The sequence below is a fragment of the Podarcis liolepis genome (genome assembly GCF_965112155.1).
Source record: "Podarcis liolepis genome assembly, chromosome: 10".
Classification (NCBI taxonomy): Eukaryota; Metazoa; Chordata; class Lepidosauria; order Squamata; family Lacertidae; genus Podarcis; species Podarcis liolepis.
Genome location: NC_139562.1, coordinates 11,738,305 through 11,766,025, shown reverse-complemented (window position 1 = coordinate 11,766,025; position 27,721 = coordinate 11,738,305). Strand labels below are relative to the sequence as shown.

The following is a 27,721-nucleotide window of genomic DNA, read 5'->3' as shown; positions in this document are numbered from 1 at the left end:
GACATCAAATTGTTGTTAATATGTTCCTCCCCACCTTCAAAACTGAAAGGATTCCCCCAAATTCACACAGTGTGTGTGTGTGTGTGTGTGTGTTATTTGGTTCAATCTTAGATTACTCCCAGTTTTTAAGAATATGCAAATACAGTGAAAATATATTTTGTAAACTTCCCTACTGAATTTCTGTTGACGCATGTAATTTATGTGCTTCCTTTTTATTTTATTTTATTTTATTTTATTTTATTTTATGTAGTAAAAATCAATCAGTCAATCCTCTATTTATGCTTTCTTCTAACATGGTAAGAAGACCTGAGTTAGATGAGGCTTTAAAAAATGCATCTTAAGGATGAGGGCAAATGCCAAGGGTAGAGTGCTTTTTAAAACTTTGAGCCTGCAAACCAGGGTAGGGCATAAATCTAAATAATAATAATAATACTGCATAGATTGCCATAACGCCAAGCGGTCACTGAAGATAAAGAGGGCAGCCTGGCAGCTTTCCGCCCATTAATAACATTTACCATCATGCACATTAAGATATGGCTAATCAAATCTCATGCTTCAATGTGCAAACTGCAAGAATTAACAAATATCTTCCTACTCACACGCATTAGGCACCAGAATGTCTACATCACCTCATGCTTCCCTCCAAAGCATCAAGTTTCAGAACAAGTGCTCAGCGTTGTGTTGCACAAAATAGACCAGTTTTCCCCAATCTGATGTCCTCCAGATGTTTGGACTACAAGTCCCATCAGCATCTTCATGGCAAGGGATAATGGGAGTTATAGCCCAAAACATCTGGTGGGCACCAGGTTGGGGAAAGCTGGAATTCTATGCCCTTTCGTTGAGCAAAGGCCTTTAGGCCCAAAGCATCCAGTTTTCAGAATGAAAACAAAAATGCCTAGGAAGAAAATATAGAGATATGGGGGTAAGAAAGTAAGAAGAGCCCACTAGATCAGGCCAGTGGTCCATTCATTCCAGTACCCTGTTCTCACAGTGGCCAACCAGATGTCTCCACATTGGGGCAGGGAAACATTTTCAGTCTGAGGGATGCAATCCATCACAGGGAGTTGTTAGAGTGGGGTGTAGTCTAGAGTGAGAGTCGTGAGGGCTAGTCAGAGCATTTGGCCCTCAGCTTCCCCACCCCTAAAGGTAAAGGGACCCCTGACCATTAGGTCCAGTCGTGACCGACTCTGGGGCTGCGGCGCTCATCTCACTTTATTGGCCGAGAGAGCCGGCGCACAGCTTCTGGGTCATGTGGCCAGCCGCTTCTGGCAAACCAGAGCAGCGCACGGAAACACCGTTTACCTTCCCGCCAGAGTGGTACCTATTTATCTACTTGCACTTTGACGTGCTTTCGAACTGCTAGGTTGGCAGGAGCAGGGACCGAGCAACGGGAGCTCACCCCGTCGCGGGGATTCGAACCGCCGACCTTCTGATCGGCAAGTCCTAGGCTCTGTGGTTTAACCCACAGTGCCACCCGCGTCCCTTTCCCCACCCCTACTCTTCGCCAACTGCTGATAGCAGTTCTTTGGAAGTCCCTCTCAAAACGCACCAGGCACCTACAATCTTTCCTCATGAGTCACAGACCTTTTTATTCACTCAGGCGGAGTGAATGTGGAGCATCATTACTCTTAATTTGTCCGCAACCAGCACTGTGATCATGTTGCAACTTGTCTTGTTCTGTTATTATTTTCATATTGCTCACCCTTCCCCTCTTTTATGCCACATGAACATTGCATTTATTTATTTACTTAGCTTTCTTAAGCATTATAACCTGAAACAAGCCCTCCGAACAGAGCAGACCAAAGATGTAAATACATACCATATATATATATATATATATATATATATATATATATATATATAGACACACACACACACACACACACACACACACACACACACACACAACCAATCTTTCTATCAGGGCTCTCTTTTAGTAGCCGGGATTATTGATCCAGATTAATCAACTCCACTTTTGGAATGTCACAGATTGCTAGTAAATCCTAAAGTGAGTGAACTTTCACTATTTTTCTGTGAGACTGCCTGCCAGCTGTCCAGAATAGATCAGTGTTTGACTGGAGAAAGGTTTTCTCAAAGCAATTTCCTCCTTGCAGACGGGATCAGAAAGAAGCACAAGAACTTGTCACTGCGCAGATTTAGAGACGCATCTATTACACTTGTCATCTCAATTGAAATGGTATCTTAACTCAGATTTGCCATTATTCATCAGTACTGCAAGCAAATTTCAGTAGCTGCAAACTGATAAGGCTCCCCACACGCTACTTCATCCCCGCTTTCCATACACTGTTCCCTGGGCGCTTACTGAGAAATATTCATTTGGCAAAATAATGGTTAGGGGTGCAAAAAGTGGCCTGTTTCTTGTCTGTATCACCCCATGTCTGCATGTCTGCATGTTTCACCCCAAATATCTATTCCCTCCTCTCTCTCTCTTTGCATTAACCTGCACATTTAAAAATGCACAAAATGCACATTTATATACTATATTCAGACATATTTTATCTCAACATACACATTTTAAAACGTAGTTCTCTAGATTTTTTCCAGCTGAGATCTCTGTCAGAATGCTCAGAAAGTTTGAAAGTCGGCAGATAACTAAATTCGGATCAAGACATAATTGCAGGAGCTGTAGATTGTTTCAGTTTATACTGGGATTGGCAATGACTGAATTTCTGAAGCATTCCTAATAATTTTGTGTGCGGGGGGGGGGGGGGATTACTTTTACTTCACAACATGCTTCCTTTGGCCTCTTAGAAAGGTGTAGTGGGTTTCATGCGATCCTTTCCACAAGTTCAAGCATGTTTATAAAAACATTTTTTAAAAAGATAACAACCATCCCACAATGTATTTTGGTTTTTCAGAAGGTCACCAACCTTCACTGAGCAAATCTGTGTAGTATTTATGGAAGCCTCACCAATCACTTGACCCACCAAGTAAACCGCTTTGGTCTTTAGAGTCCCCCCTGATTGGTTCACCAAAATCTGAAGGAGGACCATGGTGTCTTGCCCTACCAAACTTTCCCCAAGTTCATGATGCTTGGAATACACACAAATGTGTTATAACGTTATGCTACACCGTAGTTTAGTATGTCAAAAACAAGTTGCAGCGAGCCTGGGGCTTATCTGCTCCTCACCCTCATCTCCAACTTCTTCACAACTGTGAGCAACAGTCTGAAAGCTTTTGATTCCAACTACGACACAGTGCTTCATCCAAATCTAAAACTACGGTTAATGCTAACTAAGTTGTGTTAAAACAAGTAAGCTTCATAACCTGCATTTTGCAATCAAGTCATTTCAAACAAACTGTACTTAAGTTTAAGCAGAGTTCATCAGGTTCAGAGAACAAGCTGTGGTTAACCTAAGCTGGAAGCAAAAGCTTCCAGATTCCTCCTGGTGGCGATGTTTGATGGGGGAATCTATGTTTGCTGTGGCTTGTTCTCATAATGCTAAACTACGGCAGTGTTTCCCAACCTTGGGCCTCCAGCTGTTTTTGAACTACAATTCCCATCACCCCTGACCACTGGTCTTGCTAGCTAGGGATGATGGGAGTTGTAGTCCAAAAACAGCTGGAGGCCCAAGGTTGGGAAACACTGAACTACGGTTTGGTGTAATGTCTGAACTGAGCCACAGAATTCTGTTACCTCTTTATTCAGAATCATCCTACTAAGTTCAATGGAGTCAGAAGCATCTCACTAGCTTCTGGAGGGAGTGGGGGGAGGGGCAATTTAAAATTATTAGTCTGAATTGTAGCAACAACCAACTCTGGAGCCAGTTTATTTTAATATCAATAGAGTGGGTTCCCATCAGTGAAGTTGGCTCCCACATTTCTGGACAGTCTTTAAAAGCAATGCTAGATCCCTGTACCTTTCATATAAAAGTTACCAAAGCATAAATCACACAGGCCAAGTTTTCATTGCCTAGCAATGATCACAGTTGGTGGACCAGTGTAAACGCTTTGCCATGACTACGATATGAGGTTCTCAGATCTCTGCAAGATCAGAAAACACCTCTTAAATCTTGCACCTCCAAAAGATGTGTGACTCCGATCCCATCTTGCACAGAACTGTAAGTTTCCAGATCAGTTGAGTCCCCATAATGGATATCTCCCTCTTGCTGGGTTTGAGCTTCAGTTTATTCACCTTCATCCAGACTATCACCATCTCTAGGCACCTGTACAGATCTTTTTACTACTCACGTGGTTCCCCTGAAATGGGGAAAACAGAGGTGAGCACAACCCACATACTCTACCCTAAATCTTTGGCAGACCTTTCCATATGGCTTCATACAGACATTAAAAAAACATGGCTGAACCTTGCCAAAACTCACAGGACAAGCCCCATCAGGCAAAACAGTAATTTCCCCAGGAGCCCTAATTGATTCTGCCTGAGAGGTAGGTTCAGAATAAACAAGCACATAACAATGGATGAATCAATTTACTCTCTGCCCTTCAAAGAAAGCATTTTTGGATCAAATGAATAAACAAAAATAGCTGGCCATCCACCCTTATCACGTCCCATCCCAGATAATATTAACAGCAGCAACAGCAACACTAAGCATCTTAGCTAGTTGCCTAAACCTGCATTGGAAGGGTGCCCTTCTTCCGGAGGAAATTTTAAAATGTTTGGGCTCCATGCTCCAATCAGCCTAACAAGATGCGCAGATGGAGTTTAGCACAAAGGCTCCCCCAGCAATCTCAAAACATGAAAAGCGTGCGACTTGCGCAGCTTTCGGTTCCATCCCCGAAGTGTGCACTGCATGTCTCTCCCAGTTTGTGCATCTCTTTGCTACACACACACAAGCACACTCACACACACCGGTTTTCAACAGATGCAACATTGTGCTTGCTACCAGTTGTGCTGTCTTTGCTCCTAAGCCACAAAAGTCTGTACGGCTTCTAGGCTTTCATACATAACCCAATATGCTCCCTCTATCTATCTGTGTCTTCAATCAAGAATTTGATCTGGGCTGTGCAGAGAGGAGGACCCAGAGTAATAACCGTCATCTGGCCAATGCACTGCCAATGCTACACTTCATCAGTTTGTGGCTCATTGTGCAATTGCAATCTAGGGACGAATCAACACACACAGCCAAATCCCATCATTTGCTGATGGCTCACAGTGGTCAGGGACTCTTTCATGACTGAAACAACATGAGCTTAACCTCTGCCAGACAAGTGTATAAACCCAGGGTGCTGTTTGCCTTGCAAAATAACTCGTGCAGGATTGAAAACACTTGACTCTCTATTGGCTACAATTAATATTGAACTAATTGCCCAGATACCTGCACTCATCCATTTCCAGCTTGCATAGTTAATCCAATTAGTCCTATTAACATGAAAAAATTAAATGCTTAATTTGCTTTCCTGCGGTCGGTAGCTGGGGCTAGAATACGGCTTGAGCTGTAACTATATATAAAAAAGGATTTTCTACCAAATTTATTTTGGCTGCACGTGTATTTTTTTCCTGGTCACAGGAAAAGATCATTCAACCTCTCTTAATCTCAACTGTTTCCTCTGAAGAGCACAGAGTAGCTCGATATATAGTTCCCAATCTTCTAAGGCTGTGAGCATATCTGAAAATCTTAGAATCCCTTATGGTCATCACAAATAATGTTCAGAAGCCTCATCCCTCAAAGGACAGGCAAAACACCTAGAACTTTGAAGAAGGCAGCTTTAGGACATAACTATGACCCATAATTTGAGTATAACACCTGTATTTCATGCTGCACAGAAGGACCAGACAAGTTGAAGGGTGCAAGTCCGTAGTGCTTCCTCATGCATTGTCCTTCTTTGGCTCCTGAATTTTGGGACATTGAGGACAAACAAAATGAAGTATTTCTTTACACTGCACGTAATTAAATTATGGGATTTGCTACTGCCAATACATAGTTGTGGCCACCAACCTGGGTAGATTTACAAGGAGATTAGACAAATTCATTTAGACTATCAATGGCTGGGGATCCATGAGGGATCTTCTTACATTCTTACATTCTCTACCTTCCACTCATTCCCTGCCCCCAGCCAAGAGGCACACCAGCCCAGTTATTTAGGTACTCCTGATGGCTCTGCTATATCTCATATCTATATCTTGCAAAATCCCAAACTCACCCCAAACACAGAAACCTCTTGATTAAATTATTACTGAAGTCTTCGAACGTCAACATTTTCCTTTATCAAGTCCAGAGGATATTTCTGGGAGACTGTACAAATAACGGCAGTTATCATTCCAGCCTGCCACTGGAGATCTTACTGCCCTGTCTGCCTAGAGGTCAAATTCCTTCCCTGGGAAGTTCTGTCCGTATTAGGATTTCTCCTGAGCTTGTTAACTGCTCATTCCTGCCAACTGGTCCAATGCAACTTGAGCATTAACTAACCTGCCTGTTTTATTTCTGGTTAAGGCCTTGGCATACTGTCTGGCCCGTAAGGACCATGCCTGCACAAGTTCCCAGTCCCAGTTTGCGCCTTGCCTTTGCCATCCCCGCAACTGGGTTTCTTATTATTTTCTCTGCTGTCCCATTCGTCTCTTCCTTTGTTTGAAAATTTGCCTTGAACTCAGACCAAGTTTTCTAGAGTTACCGTATTTTTCACTCTATAAGACACACTTTCCCCCTCCTAAAAGGTAAGGGGAAATGTGTGTGTGTCTTATGGAGCGAATGCAGGTGGGAGGCTCTCCTCACCGCTCCTTTTAAAGAGCGTGCGGAGCGTGTGTGCGGCTCTTGGGGGAGCCTTCATCCCGCTGCTTGGGAGAGGCTGTGCGCGGCTATCCCATAAGCCAGGACAGCAAGAGAGATCGCTGTGCAGCGATCCTGCTTGCTGTCCTGGCTTCTGGCTTAGCACACGGCTCTTGCGGGACTGACGGGCTGCCCTTCTCCCTCCTCAGGGAAAAGCCTGCAAGCACTGCACACACGCTCCTCACGACTCGTGAAAGGGAGCGCTGAGCAGAACTTGGGTCACTGCTCCCTTTAAAGAATATTTTTTTCCTTGCATTCCCCTCTAAAAACTAGGTGCATCTTATGGTCCGGTGTGTCTTATGGAGTGAAAAATACGGTACTTTGTTCCAGGGATGATGTTCCAGCATCCTGTGGACAGTTATACAAATACATGGGAAGCTGGCTTACTCTGACTCAGAAAACACTGATCCATCTTGCTCAGTATTGAGTGAACCAACTTCACTCAGAAGTGAACCAACTTGCCAGTTGTACCTTATTCCTATGGACAGGACAGTGTCCTCTACCAGGAATGGACAGCGGCCTTTCAAATTTCAGCAGCATCTTGTTCAAGGCCAAAATTCAGTGCTCCCTGTTAGATTTCCGTTATGCCACTGTGCAGTTTTTGGAGTCACAAGACTCTGTTTACATTCCAGACTGTTGGAAGTCTCATGGGAGACAGATGTTGATGTTGATGTTACTGGTTTCCTGTTTCTTTGTACAGTTGTTCACTGACTCTCTCAGAGAGCAGGTGCATTTCTTTTCTGTCCTGTGTAGTTAGAAATATACGTAGCAATGTAGCGCACATGTCTCACTCCTTTTGCTGCTGTTTGGATACTCTGCGTAATGAGGGAGCGTGCCTGAAGCCTCATTAAAGGCTTAGGTCGTTAATCAACGTTGGAGAAGAGGTTGATGGATTCCGAAGATACGACAAGGAGGAGAGCTATTACAGCTCGGTCGTATGGAAGCTCCGACACTCCCCCACCTCTCGCCTTCCGTTCTGTGCATGCACTATGTCATAATTATGATGCTCTGCAGCGCCAACCTTGGCTTGGCGCCCAGTGTGGCGAACCAGTTGAGCTGCCCTAAACCCTCCTCTACCACACCCAAGGGCAGCAGGCTAGCTGTGGGAATTCAGGGCAGGCCATATAGTACACACAGTTCTGCCTTCCTGAAGGGCTTGAGAGGAATGGCTGCCTCACTCTGTCTAATGGTAGCGCTGGCACTGTGACGTAATCTTCTGGTACTGAAGATCAATTAAGAAAAGTGACTACATGGAAGGAGTGTTTCCTCTCCCCCTTGGTGCCCTGCTATTTAATTCTGTTAAATAGATTAGATAAACAGAATCAGGTTGGCCGCCATGAGAACAAGACGCTGGAATGAATGGGCTTTTGACCCGGTCCAGCAGCCAGGCTTTTCTTATGCCCTCAACATTTGTCACCTGTGCTTGAAAATGCTCGCCCTGCACCTCCAAAATCTATTCTGACAGTGAAATAACAGCAAACCTCAAAGAGAACAAGCTTGCTCAAGATCCTAGATACACAGAAGCTCGCAAAGTGTACAGAAAACTGAAAATTCAGAATATAACAAGGCTCTTGATGCCATGGAATGGGAGAGAAGGAAGGTTCCCATTCTAGGACTGAGGATCACGTGAAAACACAGACATCTACATGGGTCCTGCTAGTTTTTAGAACATTGTTTCGGTACTTTCAGGAATTTTCCCCAAGGCGATGTACTCATGCCTTTGGGATACAAGTAAGAACTGCAATGAAAATGCATAAACTGTGATTCCCTTGATTCTGTGGTATTGACATCCGTTGTATGGCAGCTGCACAATGACAGTCCCATATCCATGGAGCAATAAGGCAAGGCCACATCTTCCTAAGTTCCTTGAGGATGGGACAGTACTGAGTCAATTGAGTAGCTGGTTGAACTCTACATAAGCAGGTCTGTGTGCATTGGGCAGATGTCCAGAATTTTGTAATGGGTAAAGAAAAGCAAAATTCTGTTAAATCTCGGCAGTCAAGTTTCCAGCCTCTTTGGACTGTGGAAATGGGCTTGAAAATGCGGAGATCCAGAGCTGCGCTGAAATTTTCTTTCTCTGCTATTGAGGGGGAGTGGCGTGGGGTGGGGAAAGAAACAAAAACTCATGGGAAGATCACGGGAGTGGAAGATATTTCTTGAAAATTGTTTGTGTGTGTGTGTGTGTGTGTGTGTGTGTGTGTGTGTGTGTGTGTAGAGGGGTAGTTGCAGCTTATCTTAAACTTATAAAGGTAGTTGAGATCCCCCCCCCATATTGATTTTAAATTAAAATTTATTTATTTATTACATCCTTATGCTGCTTTTCATCTGAAGCTCACAGGGCGGTTCACAACATAAAAATACAAAATGAAAGTTTTAAAAGCAAGGGGAAAGCTTTTTTTTAACAAAAAAACCAAAAACAAAAAACCCCGTCCTTTGCCACCTCATAAGTTTAAGTAAGGTATGCAGAACTCCTTCCTCATATGTGTGTGTGTGTGTGTGTGTGTGTGTGTGTGTGTGTGTGTGTGTATATATATATATATATATATATATATGGTGAAATTTCTCTCACCCCAAAGAAAACAGTAGAAAATCAGGATCTGTTTTCCAGGGGAGAGTATTTTTGGGAAACTGGGAAAGAAATCTTGGGCTACATTTAATGAGAAGTGATGCCTGATGACATTTCCGAAGCAGAGAGTGATTTACAGAAGTCAGAGTGTTCTGCACAGCTCCTGGCCTCGTCTCGTGACTGGCAGATGCCGAATAAATTACGTCAAATAAGAACATGTATGCAAATAAGCTTAATTTGATTTGCATAATTTATCCACGTTGTATAATTCAGCTGGGGGGCCCAGAATTATTTTTATTTTTATTAAGTGCACAAATATTCCTGTGAATATATTGCTGTGTTTCCCTTTACAATTAATTCCACATTGCACTAACCAGTGAGAAGGTGTAGACTCCTACACAAATTGGAACCAATATGCACCTCCTGATGGTTTTTATGTTATGGTAAATGTCTGATATTTGATGATTAATGACATTTACTGGTATGTCTTAAGACAGCGTATGACTTTTTGTGTCACGAGCCTCTTAAAACACAAATACACATTTACATCTGTTGTCTGATGAATCTCCTTCACCTACATATGGTGAAAATGATATCATTCAAGGCTCTACAGATTTGTCAGTAAACGTCAGAATTTGCAGACATTACCTTGCTGACCGTCATACAACCCTAAGACCAATAAACATCAGCATCTTCCAAATCTATCGCAACATATGCAATTACAGGGAATGCTACATATTATTTCTTTTCTAGCGGAGTAGATGTGATTAGGAAAGCTTAGTCATTAACAGCCAAGAAGACCTATATGGCCACGCCACATGCTTTGCGAGTTAACCTCTTCCTGCTGTTTCCAAATTCCCACTGGGATCTGTACCACATAAGTCCCCTCCTTGAATTAGGTCTGCACATTCGCAGCATGGACCAGGCCGTATCACCCAAACATATTTAAAGTGCTACATATCTTCAAGCCCTTTACATAGTTTGCTGTATAAAGGCTGGCTCAAAACATTGCCACCACACTCAGTCGAGGGGTGGACAACCTGTGGCCCTGCAGATGTTGTTGGACTATAACAGGCTTCCTCCAACTCGGCCCTCCAGATGTTTTTGGCCTACAACTCCCATGATCCCTAGCTAGCAGGACCAGTGGTCAGGGATGATGGGAATTGTAGTCTCAAAACATCTGGAGGGCCGAGTTGGAGGAAGCCTGGACTATCATATCTGTCAGCCCCAGCCAGGATGGCCAGTGGCCAGGAAAAATGAGTAGTCCAGCCCCGCCTGCAAGTCCACACGTGTTCCCCAGCCCCACGGCTGTCAAGAAACCAAACACAGGGTAGGGCGAAGCAGACAAAGAGGTGCAGATAGGACCAGGCTTGGTTTTGTAAATCTGGAGTCACCAGAGGCAGAGAGCAGGCTTCAGCTGTCCCCAAAGGCACCCTCCTACTTTCTATAGCGTTAGAGGAATGGTTGACGTTCACTCCCGTAGAGAAAACTGAACTAGGGGAGAGCATCGCAGTGAAAGCACAACCACCCGCATGGATCACCTTAGGAGGTGATCTGGGCTGAGAGGCAGGCAGGTGAGCACAATACATCTGGCCACAGGCATTTCTGCAGTATGTAAGCCATTCCCTCATGTACACCCCACCTGTCAGAATGATGGGCATGTAAATTAAAAAATATGGGAGAAACGGCCCCCGTGTGGAATCTCTCTCTCCACCTGTCAAAGAGGGCAATGACATGCCTTAATGTACGTTGCCACAGATAACCTCTTGGGCATTTTATTATTATTATTATTAAGTAAAAGGTGATAATTTCAGCTTCTATTAAAGAATTCGCAGGGGTTCCTCTGTCACATGGCATGCTTCCGAGCATAGCCTCTAGATGCTGACAGTGGCTTCATCTCCCCCGGCCGTGATCTCCAGCTCCAATTAGCACTTAGAAATAATGATAAGAGGGTTTCGTAGGCTTCTCGCACTCACCTCGGCTCAGCCCGTCTGGTCCCCGGAGGATCCGGCATTCTTCTATCTGGCCAAATGGAGAAAACATCACCCTGATATCATTCTCGTTACACTTCTTCGAAACCATTCCTATGAACAATTTTCTGTCTTCCACAGCTAGGAGATAAAAAAAATAAAATAACGAATGAGCAAAGGGCAATTCAAACCCCTCTCTTCCCCCTCCCCGCCCCCACCTTGCCTCATCTGTGATCAATGCTTCATTACCACTTCAAACCGAGAGCTGGTCTTGTGAGCATGGGAGCGCTAACTGACGGCAAGTCCTGTGGAAAACATTTCGCTGTACATGCAACCTTCTCTCTTTCCTTTCTGGAGTCACTCTCTGCCTTTCTCTTGCAATGGTTCCTCTTCTCTCCCTTCCTTGACCATCCCTACCCCTCTGGCTCAATCTACTACTACTACTACTACTAAGCGGTGTGCACAGATTCTAATTTAGATGAAATCCACCCTCAACCCTGCCTTCTAATATATGAAAAGAGAAATGAGAATGGTTGCCTGAAACAAAGCCTATGAACTCAGGGAGGACTTGCAAGGCATATGGGACACTCCAACCCGCCCCAAATCAATTTCAACAAGCTGTATGAAATGGGCAGCAACTATGCCAAAGACAGAATACTGGGGCAGGATTCCCTGCTCTCCTTTACCTAAAGCAATACAGTGATTCCCACCCCAAACGAACATTGCTAGTGAGCACCACCCTATCAGGGCTGAGTCGTTGCAAGATTACTACGGGGGAAACCAAATCCCCAGCAGGCTTGTAATGCTGCGCTTGCAAAGATTATTATTTTTTCTTAAGGGGGTGCGGTCAAGTTATTGCTAGATGGTTTCCTTTTCTGTATAGGCTCAAGCAAAGTAGGTCAAGGCAGCAGCTGTATGCATTGGATTGAGTTTAAGCAACCTCACATTCAGAAAGCTTTAAAGCGACAGAGCCTGAAATGGCATAAAGCTGGGTTGGGATGCGTTGACAAATCTGATGCTCCAGAATTTGGACTCAGCAGGCACCAGAAGCGGATTTCTTACTACCTAAATTGTTTGTCTCACTTAACATTATATATATATATATTTAGAAGAAACACGTTTAGAAAAATTCACAAACCGCTTAATCAAAAAAACCCCTCTGCATAATGTAATGTGAAGCAGTTGCCAATAACATGCAGATAAAAATCAGCAAATATTTTTAAAGCTTTTAAAAAGTTTGCCCCATTTTGCTGTGCTAATTAATCTACCTGTTGATAGCTGGTCATACCCAATCTGAGTCTCAAACGAAACAGTTGGATTTTTTGAGAAATCGCTTAAAATGTCAGAGAAGGATATGGGCTGCTCATATGTGAAGTGATTTTTGTTTTGTTTTGGTGAATTTCATTTTAAAAAACCTTAAATTTGCAAAAAACACACACAAACCAACCCCAAAAAACTCAACAGCTTTGTGTCTGGGTATTCATATTTTGCAATATGGCTGCCCTAGTGAGTATGGAGGTCCTGAGTTGTCCAGATGACAATAGCTCCCCTCTCAGCCTTCCTGATGTGGTCCAAAGCAGAGCAAGATGTTTGGCACCAGCTGGGCTGCAGGAGTTGTCAGGAGGCACATAAGGTGCCTTCAGTGCCGGATTTGCACTTATCCTTCAAAATTCACAGCTTTCCAAATTTTGCAATGCAGTTCTCCAACCAGTGTTTACAAATATGCATGTATTAGAGGGAAATGTGTATAGAAATTGATGTATTACGGTATTTTAATATTTTGTTGGAAGCCTCCCAGAGTGGCTGGGGAAGCCCAGCCAGATGGGCGGGGTATAAATAATAAATTATTATTATTATTATTATTATTATTATTATTATTATTATTATTATTATTATATGAAAATTTTAGTAAAAATACAGAAATGCATGGCGTTAAGAGAAGTTGCTTGCAAACAGTGCTGGATTTACGTATAAGCTAAACAAGCTATAGCTTAGGGCCCCACTCTCTTGGAGGCCCCCAAAAAAATTTAAAGGAAAAAAACCTGGACGTACATTTCCAAAATATAAGATAAAAATAAATAAAATAAAACCTCTATACAGCATCAGTGTTTTGTGATGTGTAGGCTCCTATGATGTAAGTAATGGCCTGCTGCCTGCTCCCTAAAATACCACTGGCTTGCTCATTTCTATATACAGTGGTACCTTATGCACTGTATTTCAGTTCAACAACTACTTTGATAAAATACATATTTTGTTATGTGCAAAGGGCTTTAGATACCTATGAGGTCCATAAATTACCATATAGCATATATCCAACACAAAAAAACAGCGGCCATTTGTTGTGGACAAAGGACAGCTGGACATATCAAGTGCCCCATTACGTTCATTAGCTTAGGGCCTCATCAAACCTAAATCTGGCCCTGGGTGCCATCCAACCGTCTTAGGACTCTGCTCTGGATTTCTGTAGCGTTTCCTCCTTTGCCTTTTCCCATCAAGACTGCCGTAGGGGCGATGGGTCAAGACACTCCTGCCCCTAATCGCCAAGGTCCCCACCTGGACTAGCTCCCTTGCGCTTGCAATTTACTTTTTAAAAAGCCAGCCACACCCTTGCTGGTGCTATACAGGGGTTAGGCATCAGAGGGCCAGTGGTCTGATTCAGTATAAAGCCAGCTTCCTATGCCCCATGTGCATGAACTGAGCATGTGCCAAAAAAGCGTGTTCTCCTTCATGGAGAGCACGTGTTGCGGCGGGGGCTAGCAAGACACCCCACAGTTGCTGGGCAGGAAAAGAGTTTGGCCACCATTATCATGGAGCTTCCTGTTGCTGGGAGATTTATATGTTGCCATTTCGTGATTGACAGCTATAGCCTTTAAATACCATGCGCGCAGCATTGAGCTTCCTCTTTTCGCTGTGCGCATTGGATCACCCGCCCACCCTCCCTATGTTCAGGGTTGTTCGCTTGACCTTGCTATGCCTGTCATGGGGTCGTCTGCTTTTGGGGCAGGGGCCCGGTAGGAATTTTGTCCATTTGGCTGATTGGCTGGTGCCATTTGGTTTTTGCCTACTGCGTAGCAAATCGACACAACTTGTAAGGTGGCGGTTAGGCATTGGTTTTATGAATTGGTTGGTGGAGGGGTATGGATTGGCTGTGCCTGCCCCTCCAAATGCTGCTGCTGCAAGGGGATTCCATTAAAGGAATCCAGGGGCTCGCCATGCTTTTGTCCGAACCCCTGTCAAGGGGCTAGGGCCATGCCAGAGCCCCTGGGAGCATTTGGGGAGAGGTGAGAACATGGTACCCAGCTCCGCCTCTCCCCCCCCAAATGTTTTCCCTTACTGACTTCACATGCATGCAAATGTCAGTCTGTCCCCGTGTGGGGTCAGATAGTCGCAACCAATGCCTAAGCAACCACTCACATTTCTTGTATTTTTAATAAAGTTGTGACCAAAATTATGTCAAAACCCTTAAACTAAAATCAAGTGTCAATGGTGTTTTATTGGGGGGGGGGTGTCTTGGAGACCTCGACACACAAACATGCCTCACTGTTCTACAACATGTCTTTGCTCTGTGCTTCTTCTGCAACAACGGCTGAGGTGGAAAGCGTTCCCTGAAGACGGAAGCTTGAAAGCCGCCGATCGAGTCTTTCCTTTTATCCTTCTCCTTCTTTGTTCACGTGCAACCCCAGGGGGTGGCAGGAAAAGGGGGTCTTAAGCGACAGGGGACAGATGTCAGATAAGAGACATCCAAGACCAGACCTATACACGATGGATCTGAAAGGCTTGGAAGATTGCCAAGTCACTGTTCTTGTCCATCTTCCTCCAAACCGCAAGTGCTTATTATACAGCAGATATCCTGTTCCTTCCTTGGCTCTGGAAATGTCATGCAAATTCTATGCACTGCTAATGAGCACATAGTCAGGGCTGGTAGGGAAGCGCGGAGAAATCGTTCCTCCAGAGAACCTGCCATTCAGTTATTTATTTCTATTATTGTGCAAATTATTTTAGTAATGAAGGAGTTCTTTCGTTTCCATTCCACTGGGGGACGGATGGGGAAGGAGGGGGGGGAATCTTCCCCAAGCCCCCTCCCCTTCTCCCAATCCAGGAATATTAGCAAGCATTTGCTGGGGGGCAGAAGGGGGCATGTAGTGCAGCAGAGTACTGTACAGAGAAAACCAGCATATTTTCATTCTGTTTTATGTGTCTCACAGCTTTGATACGTTTTTTCGCGCACTGTGCATAACTATATAGTGGTGAAAGTGTGTACGTCTGTGTCTTGGGTTAGCTGTGTTGAGGTGCTCAACTGTTTATCACTCCCTAGAGCACCATCAAGTAATTTCCCCCCAAATATTCATGCACAGTTAGCAACATTATTCTGCTATTTTATACTAGCTGGCATACGGAAAACATGCTTCCCAGCCCAGGAAATAAAAAAAAGAGATAGCAACTGAACCATCAAGCAAAGCAAACAAACTGGTGAGTTCTAGTTTGGGCCTCAATCCAAATTTCACGAAGAACAAAGCTTTATTGTAGAGTACAATTCACCAGGTATAAGGTCTCCATTTTGGTCCTCAGAACTGCTTCATTGGGGCAAGGTCACAGGCCTGCACTGTTTTGGTTTCTTTGAATAAAGAGTTAACATCACTGACTTATTTTATTTTATTTATTTTTTATTTTATTTATTTTATTTTATTTTATTTGCTGACCATTTCCTGACACTAGATCCTAACAGACCCTTACTCTACCTCATGGGTAGGCAAACTAAGGCCTGGGGGCCGAAACCGGCCCAATCGCCTTCTAAATACAGTCCGGGAATCAGTGTGTTTTTACATGAGTAGAATGTGTGCTTTTATTTAAAATGCATCTCTGGGTTATTTGTGGGGCATAGGAATTCGTTCATCCCCCCCCCAAAAAAAATACTCCGGAGTCAGGGAGCTGCCATCAGAACAGGGGCGGGAAACAGAGGGGCAGTCGTGTTACAGGAAGCCTCCGAAAATCTTGCGAAGCAGTTCTTCTGGTGATGGGGAAAGCTCCACCTCCAGTGGGGAAGAGGTAAAAGGACCTGAGGATGCTGCTGGGAGCCTCAGCACCACTCCTGGCCAAGCCGGGCAGGAGGGAAGCACGCCCCTTCCGTCGCCCACCCTGTGCAGAGGTCTAAAGAGCAAAGAGGGAAGGAAAAGGCTGGGAGTAACGAGACTTTTATGTTGGGGGAGGTCCAGGAAACAAGCACTCCCAGATTCTGCTAGCAATTGAGGCAGACGTGAACTTGTGGCTCTGCACTGTAAATAGTTTGCACCAAAAAAAAACACAAAACCCTGTAAAAGACAGGTGACAGAGCCAGCCGTCACAATGGCGCTGTTTAGCATAAAATAAAGACACAGAGAGCCAGCAATATTTTCATGGATGGAGGGCAGCTCCTTTCAAACTTCTTCTCTCCTCTCCGGTATCTTTTATTATCCTTTGTTCTCTCCTGTTGCATGGCCGTTTGCCAATGTCTCACATTACCTACATCTGGTCGTGGCTTAAACCCACCCATCGCCAAATAGGGTCATCACTGCCCAGAGGAAACACAACTCCATTTAAGGTCAACACATTCCAATACATTGTAAAGCTCAGAGTGCTGGTCAGCCGAGGTCAGGGGGCACCCTGCAATATTACAAGCCTTTGCCGTGGCTTTATGACTCCCACAGACAGGTCTGAGTCTTGCCTGATTACTCACAAGCAACCACCACTGCCATCTGACATCCGGCCCCCCACAAGGTCTGAGGGACAGTGGACCGGCCCCCTGCTGAAAAAGTTTGCAGATCCCTGCTCTACCTCCTAACTGCTCCCGAAAGGTGAAAAATGTTCTTCACCTTGCAAAGCTGGGTTGAGATAGAAGGTGATGGAGAGATCTTTGATGACATTCAAAGAGGCTCAGGTGGGCTTCACCTTAAGTGGAAAATGATGTTCTGAGCATAGGAGCCAACTCCTAGGCCTCCCCCATTAAAATATTTGAGGGGCTTCCCCCCCCTAGTTGATGGACATTGCCATGGTGTGCATGCATAATGTCTTGTGACTGATTATTCAGGGTGCAGCTTACCTGCCCCCAATATTTTATTCAAGTTCTGAGCACCCCTGGTTCTGAGCATTTCTCCCAGGGGCAATGAAGATGAATGTTGGAAGATTCAGGACAGGCGAACAAAAGAAATAACCTGTTCACACAGCAGATGGTCAAACTATGGAACTCACTTCTACAAGGAGGCAGTGATGGCCACTAACTTGGATGGCTTTAAGACAGGTTTTTTATGCCCTTAAAACTTGCAGTCCAACAGACATGCATTTATAGTCAATTCTGAAGGCCCGCGTAATGAGGGCTTCGTTAGCTGATGAAAGGTTGTGGCCTTGAATAGTTGCTTGAATAAAATGCAAGTAAATGCGCAAATAAGTGTGGAATGGCATATTATGGGAAACCACCCAAAATGGCACCTGGGGCTGTGTACACACATTTAAAGCGGTCCCCTCCCAAGAATCCTGGGAACTATAGTTTGCTAAGGGCGCTGGGAATCGCAGCTCTGTGAAGTCGAAAGCACAGTTCCCAGGAGTCTTTGGGAATTACATGTATGGTGTGATTGGCAGATGAAGATGATGGACTTTTCGGAGCTAGCTGACCTGACTGGAAGAATCCACGACCAGAAAGAAGAGGAATACCAAGAAGGTTGGAATAAATTTAAGGACTATTTGAACAAATATTGTAAAATAAAAAATTAGAAAACACTTGAAAGTACCAAATAGGCCTAGGATTAAACTAGGATTTAATTAAATAAATTGGATTCAGAACAATAAGAAAAGTGAACAAATTAGATTATAATTGGAAGTATTCTTGTTTAATAATGATATTGGAAAGCTGTTACAATCAGATACAAGGAAGTTCAGAAGGGTGGGACTAGAGGAAGTCAAGTAATATGTACACAAAGTTGGATTTTTAAAGGATTAAGTTTGTTTTTATTGTGTATTTGTTATGGTGGTGGGTGGGAGGGATTTTGTATTGTATGGTTGTTTTTCCTCTGATGTATCTTTTCTTTTTATGTCCTTGTTTTTGTTTGTTGTTTTGTTATGTGATATTCGTTATAATTCTGGAAAATCTAATAAAAATTTAAAAAATAAAAATAAAAATAAATGTATGGTGTGAACACAGTCCCTGAGTAAAGCATGCCACTCCGTCCTGCCATGTAACAATGTCAAAAAACTTAAGTCATCCCAGGAGGCAGACAATGATGTGGAGCGTGGGCAGCGAACGATGTCATTAGAATATAGCTTATGCTTTATAACATTTCCAAGGAGGAAGGACCTGCGTTTTATCGCAACCCATTTACATATCAAGGAGGGCTCTTAGGAGTGGTCCATCAGCTCGTAAGGTATTTCGGATGCGATGTTCAGCATTAAATAACTTGTCTGAAAGGGGCAGGCATTGCGACAAGTTAAATTAAAACTGAGCGTACATGGAGGGTGGCAGAAGAACTTCGTAAAGCCAGACACCTTTCCCTTCTCTCCCTGTACATGTACAAGGGAAGGCGGCGATCTAAGCAGCCGCTGCTTCAACTTCCCTTTCTCCTCCGCCACCCCGAGAAAAAAAACAACAACAAAGGTTTTGTTTTTAATTTTCCAAACTGCTGCAGATGATGAATTCCCTACTGGCCTGCTCAAGTTTCGCTGGTAAACTGATAAATACGGCAAATTAACTAAAACGATTTCACAGGTTTTCAGCTGGAGGCTGATTTTATAGTAAATTAAACACCCGGCTCATGTATACTGTATATCTTTTACAAAACGCTGCATTCAAGAGAACTGACTCAAGAGTAAAAAAACAACAACACCACACACACACACACACACACACACACACACACACACACAATACATAGCTATGGATCAGCACCACTGTTTTGCAATTGCTGCTGATAGATCTTTGGAAGGAACCAGATGCATTGACTCTAAAGGAACAAAGCACAAACTGACCTGGTTTTCAGCAAAGGAGAAGCAGCACCTTTCGCACAGGATCTAACCCTGCTGATACCTACTGATTTTTAAAGTGGTGACCGAGGGGCTGGGCAACTTTTTTTCTATCTCAAACACCACATTCTGAGCTGGCATGAGACTTCTTAATCTCAGGGTTGTGGGTTTGAGTCCAGCCTGGGCCGGTACCCCTAGTGGGCAGGGCCAAAAAAAAAAAAAAAAAAGCATCGGGAGCAATGGATGTGACTTGTTTAAAATTACTTATTAATCTTCATTACATTTCGAAAGGCTCAGGCCAATGACCTATCTCATCCAGCAACCTGTTCCCTTCATTGGCCAGCCAGAAGCTTGCCCAGCAACTAATATTCAGAGGTGTGCTGTCCCCAAGACTGGAGGCGATCTGCAGCCATCACTACCAGGCCTGAACCTACAGCCTTATCCTCCATGAATCTGCCTCCTTGTCATTTTGAGTAGATATGAATACCATATAAACAAACCCAGGCTTTGCGTTCATCATCTAAAGCCCATCTTCGTATGCCTGCTCCACATGTTGTCTGGAGGGTGGCAACACGAGAACGGGGCCTTCTCTGTAGTGGCTCCCCATTTGTGGGATGCTCTCCCCAGGGAGGTTTGCCTGGCGCCTTCATTATACACCTTTAGGTGCCAGGTGAAAATGTTCCTCTTAAACCAGACCTTAGGCTGATTAATATACTACGGCCTTTTGTGGGAGGCAGGGTATAGCTTTGTTTTTTAACTATATATTCCTTTTATCCTGCATTTTCATCTCATGAACCTCCCTGAGCTCTTTGGATGAAGGGTTGTATATGAAAATAATAATAATAATAATAATAATAATAAGAAGAAGAAGAAGAAGAAGAATGCCTGCTCCTTGGTCAAAACCATGCTACTGAATCACTTACCAGCAGGGCCAGCTCAAGCCATTTTGCTGCCTGAGGCAAACATCAAGATGGCTACCCCTTCACATTTCATGTACAAAAACTAACCAGATTGGCAGCAACTGAACCTTCCTTAAGCACTGGTGATGGGACAGTGTCTTCTACTACATCTGAGTAGCTCACACAAAGCTCTGTCTTCCATCATTTGCCACCCAAGGCAGCCGCCTCACTCTGCCTCATGGTAGGGTCGGCGTTGTGTAACCTGCTCAGTGCCAATTTAAATGCATCACAATAAGAGTCCTGGTGCCTTTCTCCGAGCTGGTGGGCACCCGTCCGCCTTGAGAGACAATGTATACCGCACCTCCACTGGTGAAGTCAAACCGCTAGCAGCACGTCAACACCAGTTTCAAGTCTCTGTTCCTCAACAGACAAAAGCCCGCCCTCGCTAAAAGTTTGCTGCGACGAGAAGCGGAGACTGGTAGGACCCCGCCATGTTCCGACTTCACAGAAGAAAAGATTTCAAAATTCTAAAAGGAACAAAGTGCTGAATTGAAAGTAGTAATTAAATGCCATATGTTAGCACTAACACGTAGGGGAAAGAAGTTGCTAATTAATTCAGGCAGATTTAGATCCAGGTGTGACACGGACAGATTGCACGCTTGGGGTTTTTGCAGGCTTACAAACAGAGATTTAAAATTTCTCCCTTTCTTCCTCCCCCTCGTCCACCCGCTCAGAATATATTATTAAAAAACACACACAAAAAAAACAACAACAACCCTTTGATTTATAGAAAAGCTGTTAACTCTTTCCATATGAGTAAAAGCGGCTTATACATCAGCACCCATGTTTACAAATAGATTTCAAGATCTGTTTAGGCCAGACCGATTCTTCCTTTGACCCCCCAGCTTGAATGCAAGCATGTCTTGAGCTGCACCAGCGGAGAAACATGTTCTTTGGGGTCATCTGGTTTTCATGGTGACATCAAGTGATGGACAGCTCTGCCCACCTGCCAGGAGGGCCACTGGGGGTGGGGGAGCTCAGAATAAAGCGTGCCGGCCAAATTCTGTTCCTCATTCCCAAATTGGGAGTACATCCTGAGAACACAAGGAAGGAGGATGCAAGACAGTCCTGCCTTCTGCAGCTACAATTTCAGGCTTTTGCACATGTGGAATAGTAATACTACTACTACTAGTAGTAATAATAATAAAAATCATCATCATCTTTATATCCCGCCCCTCTGACTGGGTTGCCCCAGCAACTCAGGGCAGCTTCCAACAAATATAAAAACATAAAAGGACCCCTGGACGGTTAAATCCAGTCAAAGGCGACTATGGGGTTGCGATGCTCATCTCGCTTTCAGGCCGAGGGAGCTGGCATTTGTCCACAGACAGCTTTCCGGGTCATGTGGCCAGCATGACTAAATTGCTTCTGGGGCAACGGAACACCGTGACGGAAACCAGAACACACAGAAACACCATTTACCTTCCCGCTGCAGCGGTACCTATCTATCTACTTGCACTGCGGTGCTTTCGAACTGCTAGGTTGGCAGGAGCTGGGGACAGAGCAATGGGAGCTCAACCTGTCATGGGAATTTGAACCGCCAACCTTCCGATCGGCAAGCCCAAGAGGCTCAGTGGTTTATACCACAGTGCCACCCGCGTCCAACAAATACAGAAACAAAATGAAACAGCAAAAGGCTTCCCTATACAGAGCTGCCTTCAGATGTCTTCCAAAGGTTCTATAGTTACTCATCCCCTTGACATCTGAGGGGAGGGCGTTCCACAGGGCGGGCGCCACTACCAAGAAGGCCCTCAGCCTGCTTCCCCATAACTTCACTTCTCACAGTGAGGGAGCTGCCAGAAGGCCCTGGGAGATGGATCTCAACGCCCAGGTTGAACAATTGGGGGGCGGGGGAAAACGCTCCTTCAGGTATACAGGCCTGAGGCTGTTTAGGAAAGACTATTAACAGAGACATCACCTTGCCAACAAGCTATGGTTTTCCCTGTAGTGATGTATGGAAGTGAGAGCTGGACCAAAAAGAAGGCTGATTGCCGAATAATAATATAATAATAATAATAATTTATTATTTATACCCCGCCCATCTGGCTGAGTTTCCCCAGCCACTCTGGGCGGCTCCCAATCAGTGTTAAAAACAGTACAGCGTTACATATTAAAAACTTCCCTGAACAGGGCTGCCTTAAGATGTCTTCTGAATGTCAGGTAATTATTTCTCTCTTTGACATCTGATGGGAGGGCGTTCCACAGGGCGGGCGCCACTACCGAGAAGGCCCTCTGTCTGGTTCCCTGTAGCCTCACTTCTCGCAATGAGGGAACCGCCAGAAGGCCCTCGGCACTGGATCTCAGTGTCCGGGCTGAACGATGGCGGTGGAGGCGCTCCTTCAGGTATACAGGACCGAGGCCTTTTAGGGCTTTAAAGGTCAGCACCAACACTTTGAATCGTGCTCAGAAACGTATTGGGAGCTAATGCAGATCTCTCAGAACTGGTGTTATGTGGTCCCGGCGGCCACTCCCAGTCACCAGTCTAGCTGCCGCATTCTGGATTAATTACAGTTTCCGGGTCACCTTCAAAGGTAGCACCACGTAGAGCGCATTGCAGTAGTCCAAGCGTGAGATAACTAGAGCATGCACCACTCTGGTGAGACAGTTCGCGGGCAGGTAGGGTCTTAGCCTGCGTACCAGGTGGAGCTGGTAGACAGCTGCCCTGGACACAGAGTTAACCTGCGCCTCCATGGACAGCGCTGAGTCCAAAATGACTCCCAGGCTGTGCACCTGGTCCTTCAGGGGCACCGTTACCCCATTCAAGACCAGGGAAACCCCCACACCAACCCGCTCCCTGTCCCCCAAAAACAGTACTTCTGTCTTGTCAGGATTCAACCTCAATCTGTTAGCCGCCATCCATCCTCCAACCGCCTCCAGGCACTCACACAGGACCTTCACCGCCTTCACTGGTTCTGATTTAAAGGAGAGGTAGAGCTGGGTGTCATCTGCATACTGATGAACACCCAGTCCAAACCCCCTGATGATCTCTCCCAGCGGCTTCATATAGATATTAAAAAGCATGGGGGAGAGGACAGAACCCCGAGGCACCCCACAAGTGAGAGCCCAGGGGTCTGAACACTCATCCCCCCCCCACTTTCTGGACATGGCCCAGGAGGAAGGAGCGGAACCACTGTATGACAGTGCCCCCAGCTCCCAGCCCCTCTAGACAGTCCAGAAGGATGTTATGGTCGATGGTGTCAAAGGCCGCTGAGAGATCCAGCAGAACTAGGAAACAGCTCTCACCTTTGTCCCTAGCCCGCCGGAGATCATCAACCAGCGCGACCAAGGCAGTTTCAGTCCCATGGTGAGGCCTGAATTCCGATTGGAAGGGATCCAAATGGTCCATTTCCTCCAGGCGTGCTTGGAGTTGTTCAGCAACCACCCGCTCAATCACCTTGCCCAAGAATGGCAGATTTGAGACTGGGCGATAGTTGGCCAAATTGGCCGGGTATAAAGATGTTTTTTTAAGAAGCGGTTTAATGACCGCCTCTTTCAGCAGGTCTGGGAAGGCTCCCTCACAGAGGGAAGCATTCACCACCCCGCAGAGCCCATCGCCCAGCCCTTCCCGGCTCGCTTTTATCAGCCAGGATGGGCAAGGATCAAAGAGACAGGTGGTCGGTTTCACTTGTCCAAGCAGCCTGTCCACATCCTCGGAGGTAACAGATTGGAATTGATCCCATGTAACAGGACCAGACAGAACTCTAGCACTCTCCCGCCCTGGCCCTGCTCCCACGGTGGAATCTACCTCCTTCTGAATCTGAGCGATTTTATCTGCAAAAAACTTTGCAAAAGCATTGCAGGAGATCTTGGGGTCCATACCAGGCCCTGGTGGTACAGGTGGTTCTGACAGATTGCGAACCACCTGAAAAAGTCTCCTGCTGCTGTTTTCTGCAGATGCAATGGAGGCGGCGAAGAAGGCCCTCTTCGCCGTCGCCATTGGCACTTGGTAGGCTCGACGTTGAGCTCTAGCCCGTGTCCGGTCTGATTCAGAATGAGTTTTCCGCCACCGGCGCTCTAGCCGTCTCAACGATTGTTTCATCACCCTCAGCTCTGGGGAAAACCACGGGGCTGTCTGGGCTCCATGCAGTTGGAGAGGGCGCTTCGGAGCCAGACAGTCAATAGCCCTGGTTAACTCCGCATTTCAGCGTGCCACCAGGGAATCAGCTGAAAGGCCATCAACTTGGGATAATGCATCCCCTACCACTCTCTGGAAGCCAATTGGATCCATTAAGTGGCGAAGAATGGATGCTTTTGAATTATGGTGCTGGAGGAGACTCTTGAGAGTCCCATGGACTACAAGAAGATCAAACCTCTCCATTCTGAAGGAAATCAGCCCTGAGTGCTCACTGGAAGGACAGATCGTGAAGCTGAGGCTCCAGTACTTTGGCCACCTCATGAGAAGAGAAGATTCCCTGGAAAAGACCCTGATGTTGGGAAAGATTGAGGGCACAAGGAGAAGGGGACGGCAGAGGACGAGATGGTTGGACAGTGTTCTTGAAGTTACCAACATGAGTTTGACCAAACTGCGGGAGGCAGTGGAAGATAGAAGTGCCTGGCGTGCTCTGGTCCATGGGGTCACGAAGAGTCGGACACAACTAAACAACTAAACAACAACAATCAACAGTTACCAGCTGTGATGGCTGTGTCTTACTTCTACTATTGGAGGCAGTCTGCTGGCTTCCATCCCTTCTCCTCCCGTTGCACCTGCCCCAAATCTTTTCTGGAGGCGATTTCCCTCAATGTGGGAAACTCAAGTGCATAATTTATGGAGTGTCAAAGAGATGATAAGGAAATTCCGTTGCCTACGAAGAAGCTCGTTGTATAGGGCAGTGTTTCCCAACCACTGTTCCGCGGCACACTAGTGTGCCGCGAGATGTTGCCTGGTGTGCCGCGGGAAAAATTAAAAAATTCGAAAGATATTTTTTTTTAAGTCAAATTTTTGATTGGGGCGCCGTCACTAGATGACCCCTGGGGTTCCCTCCCTCCCTCCCACTCTGCGCCTCCCTCCTCCTCCTCCTCCTCCTCCGGGGAGGCCCTTCCTGGCTCTCAGCCAAGGCTTGGCGGCTGCCACTCACTCACTCGCTCGCCCACCCGTCCCTCCATCCCTGCACCTGGCCTCTCCCCCTCCGTCCCCGGCACGGGGGCTGCCGGGATCCGTAGTCCCCTCACCCTTGGGCTCCGCGCCCGCGCGGGGTGCGCGAACTACGTTTCCCAGCGTGGCCTGGCGGGCCGGGCGTTTTGTTTGAAGCGCTCTTCTCCCGGCCATGGAATGAGCACAGCGGTGGCGGCCGGGCGGGCAGGGGCTCTTCCGCGCAGACCCCGCGCAGCCTGCCTGCGCCCCCGCGGAGATCGGGCGGCAGGATGGAGCCCGGGGATCCCCGCGGAGGCGGAGCGGCGGAGGCGGAGGCTGCCCCCCAGGTAGGGCTGCGTCGGGGGTTTTTTATTTTTGCAATGCTGCATCCGCGCCGGAGGGGACGCATTGGACCGCGGGGAGACCCCTTGGCGGGCGTGCAAGGCAATGCATGTGTGCAGGCGTTGCATGGAGTGCAGTGCAATGCAATGGCAACGCGGCGCCCTGCATGCATGCATGCAACTTCCACCGGCTTCCGGACTTGGCAGGTGAGGGGGGTCCCCAGTGGGCGGCAGAGAGAGCCGGGAGGGCGAAGGGGAGCCGGGGGGGAGCAGCGCTGCTCCCCGAGCCGAGCCCAGGGGGGAAACTTCGGCGTCGTTGCGCCGGGTGTTGGAAGCGGAGGCTGGCGGGGGCCCCTCACCTGCAAAACCTGGTCGCCTCTCATATATTTCGTGCATTGCATTCATCGCCCGCTTTCTCCTCCAAGGAGCTCCCGGGGGCGCGCGTTGTTCTCCCCGTGTTATCCTCGCAACAACAGCCCTGCGAGGTGGGTCAGGCGAGTGGCCCAAGGGAGCACCCAGGGATTGTCCTGGCCAGGTGGGGTGATTTGAACCCTGCTCTCTGCCCGGTCTTCGTCCTCATTTAGCCCCCACATGTGCATGACTGTGCATGACTGAGGTTTTCCCCCCTCGTCTTGGCTATGGTGTGAGTCTGTGCTGTTAATTAATGGGGTTCTGCCTTCGGAGAAGATGAGCCAGCCCTCAAGGAGGTGATTATGTAATTTGCTAGCAATTCATGTCCCTCCCGGCGTGACGCTGCGCGCTGACGTCACGGGGCTGTAATGGTGGTGTGCCTCGAGATTTTTTTTCATGAAACAAGTGTGCCTTTGCCCAAAAAAGGTTGGGAAACACTGGTATAGGGTGATCTGGACCATGGGCTAGGACTCATCATATCAAGCTTCACTTTCAGATAGCACAAATGTGTGTTTGAGGGGTGGGGCTAGCTTAATTGGTGGCTGGCATGCCTGGAGGAAGCCCGCCCCCAAGATCATTCCCCCTGCCCACAGCTGGAGTTACACCTGGAGCAACTTTACGAAATACTTGGCAATATTTCACCAATGCCAACAACAATAAAAACAAGTCAGACAATTAACAATCTTGGACGGGTCAGCGAGCCAGCGTTGCAAACATGCTAGCCACAATACGGTTAAAAAAACCAAACATTTTTGCATTTTTGGTGCTGTCAAAACGGACAGCACAAAGACTTAATATTCTTCTGAACTTCACAGGATCCATGGAGAAATGAGAAAATGGGAAGCACCATAATTAACCCCCCTCCTCCCCCAAAAAAGAGAAAGAAAAAAAGAAAGAACTCCTTTCTTAACTCTGCAGAGAGATTTAGGGCCCAGTCATCATTTACATTTGCAGGTATTTAAATCTCTAAGTGCATGGCTTCTGCCCTGATTACTAATTAATGAAGAGCAAAGTTGCCTGCTGGAAGGAAGCGGCTATGATTATTTCTGCCATGAGGGAAAAGCAAAGTTCTTGCAATCTAAGAAGGCAGGAGATTTCTTTGACATGCCTCTTAGCAAATTATAGGAATCAAGGGGCCAAGCAAGGCTAGATTAAAAACCAAACATGCCACGGCGGCCGTGCTGCTCCTTGCAGAGGCCTGCTTGGCACAATTCAGACTCATTTAAGCTCGCTGCATGTTTTGCATGTCACAGAGATCCCTCCCAATCAATAGGGCTGCCTTTGACCTGATTTCTGTCCTGCCTTGTGCAACCTGGAGGGAGGAAAGCCAAGGCAAGGTGAATCTGAACAGTGGAGGCTGGTCTCTGAGGAAAAAAAATCTGGCATTGCCTCACCAACCTCAGTTCTTACAGTCAGCCAGGGTGTGGCTCTGCCTGACACTGGCTCTGGCGCCATCTACTGTTGGTCTCCCTGCCTTCCAACCTTGTTGTTGTTGTTTAGTCGCGTCCGACTCTTCGTGACTCCATGGACCAGAGCACGCCAGGCACTTCTGTCTTCCACTGCCTCCTGCAGTTTGGTCAAACTCATGCTGGTAGCTTCGAGAACAGTATCCAGCCATCTCGTCCAAAGTATTGGAGTATCAGCTTCAGGATCTGTCCTTCCAGTGAGCAC

At 46.3% G+C, this 27,721-nt stretch overlaps 1 protein-coding gene across 50 annotated transcripts in view; it reads right to left on the bottom strand.

Annotated features, from left to right (window-relative positions):
• CELF2 (CUGBP Elav-like family member 2) overlaps positions 1-27,721 on the bottom strand; it is a 547,342-nt gene that overhangs the window by 78,042 nt on the left and 441,579 nt on the right. For all 50 annotated transcript variants that reach the window (XM_083461288.1, XM_083461309.1, XM_083461275.1 and 47 more), the window contains one exon: positions 11,289-11,423. In XM_083461288.1, coding sequence (XP_083317414.1) covers positions 11,289-11,423 — 135 coding nt within the window. The remainder of the gene's footprint in view (positions 1-11,288; positions 11,424-27,721) is intronic.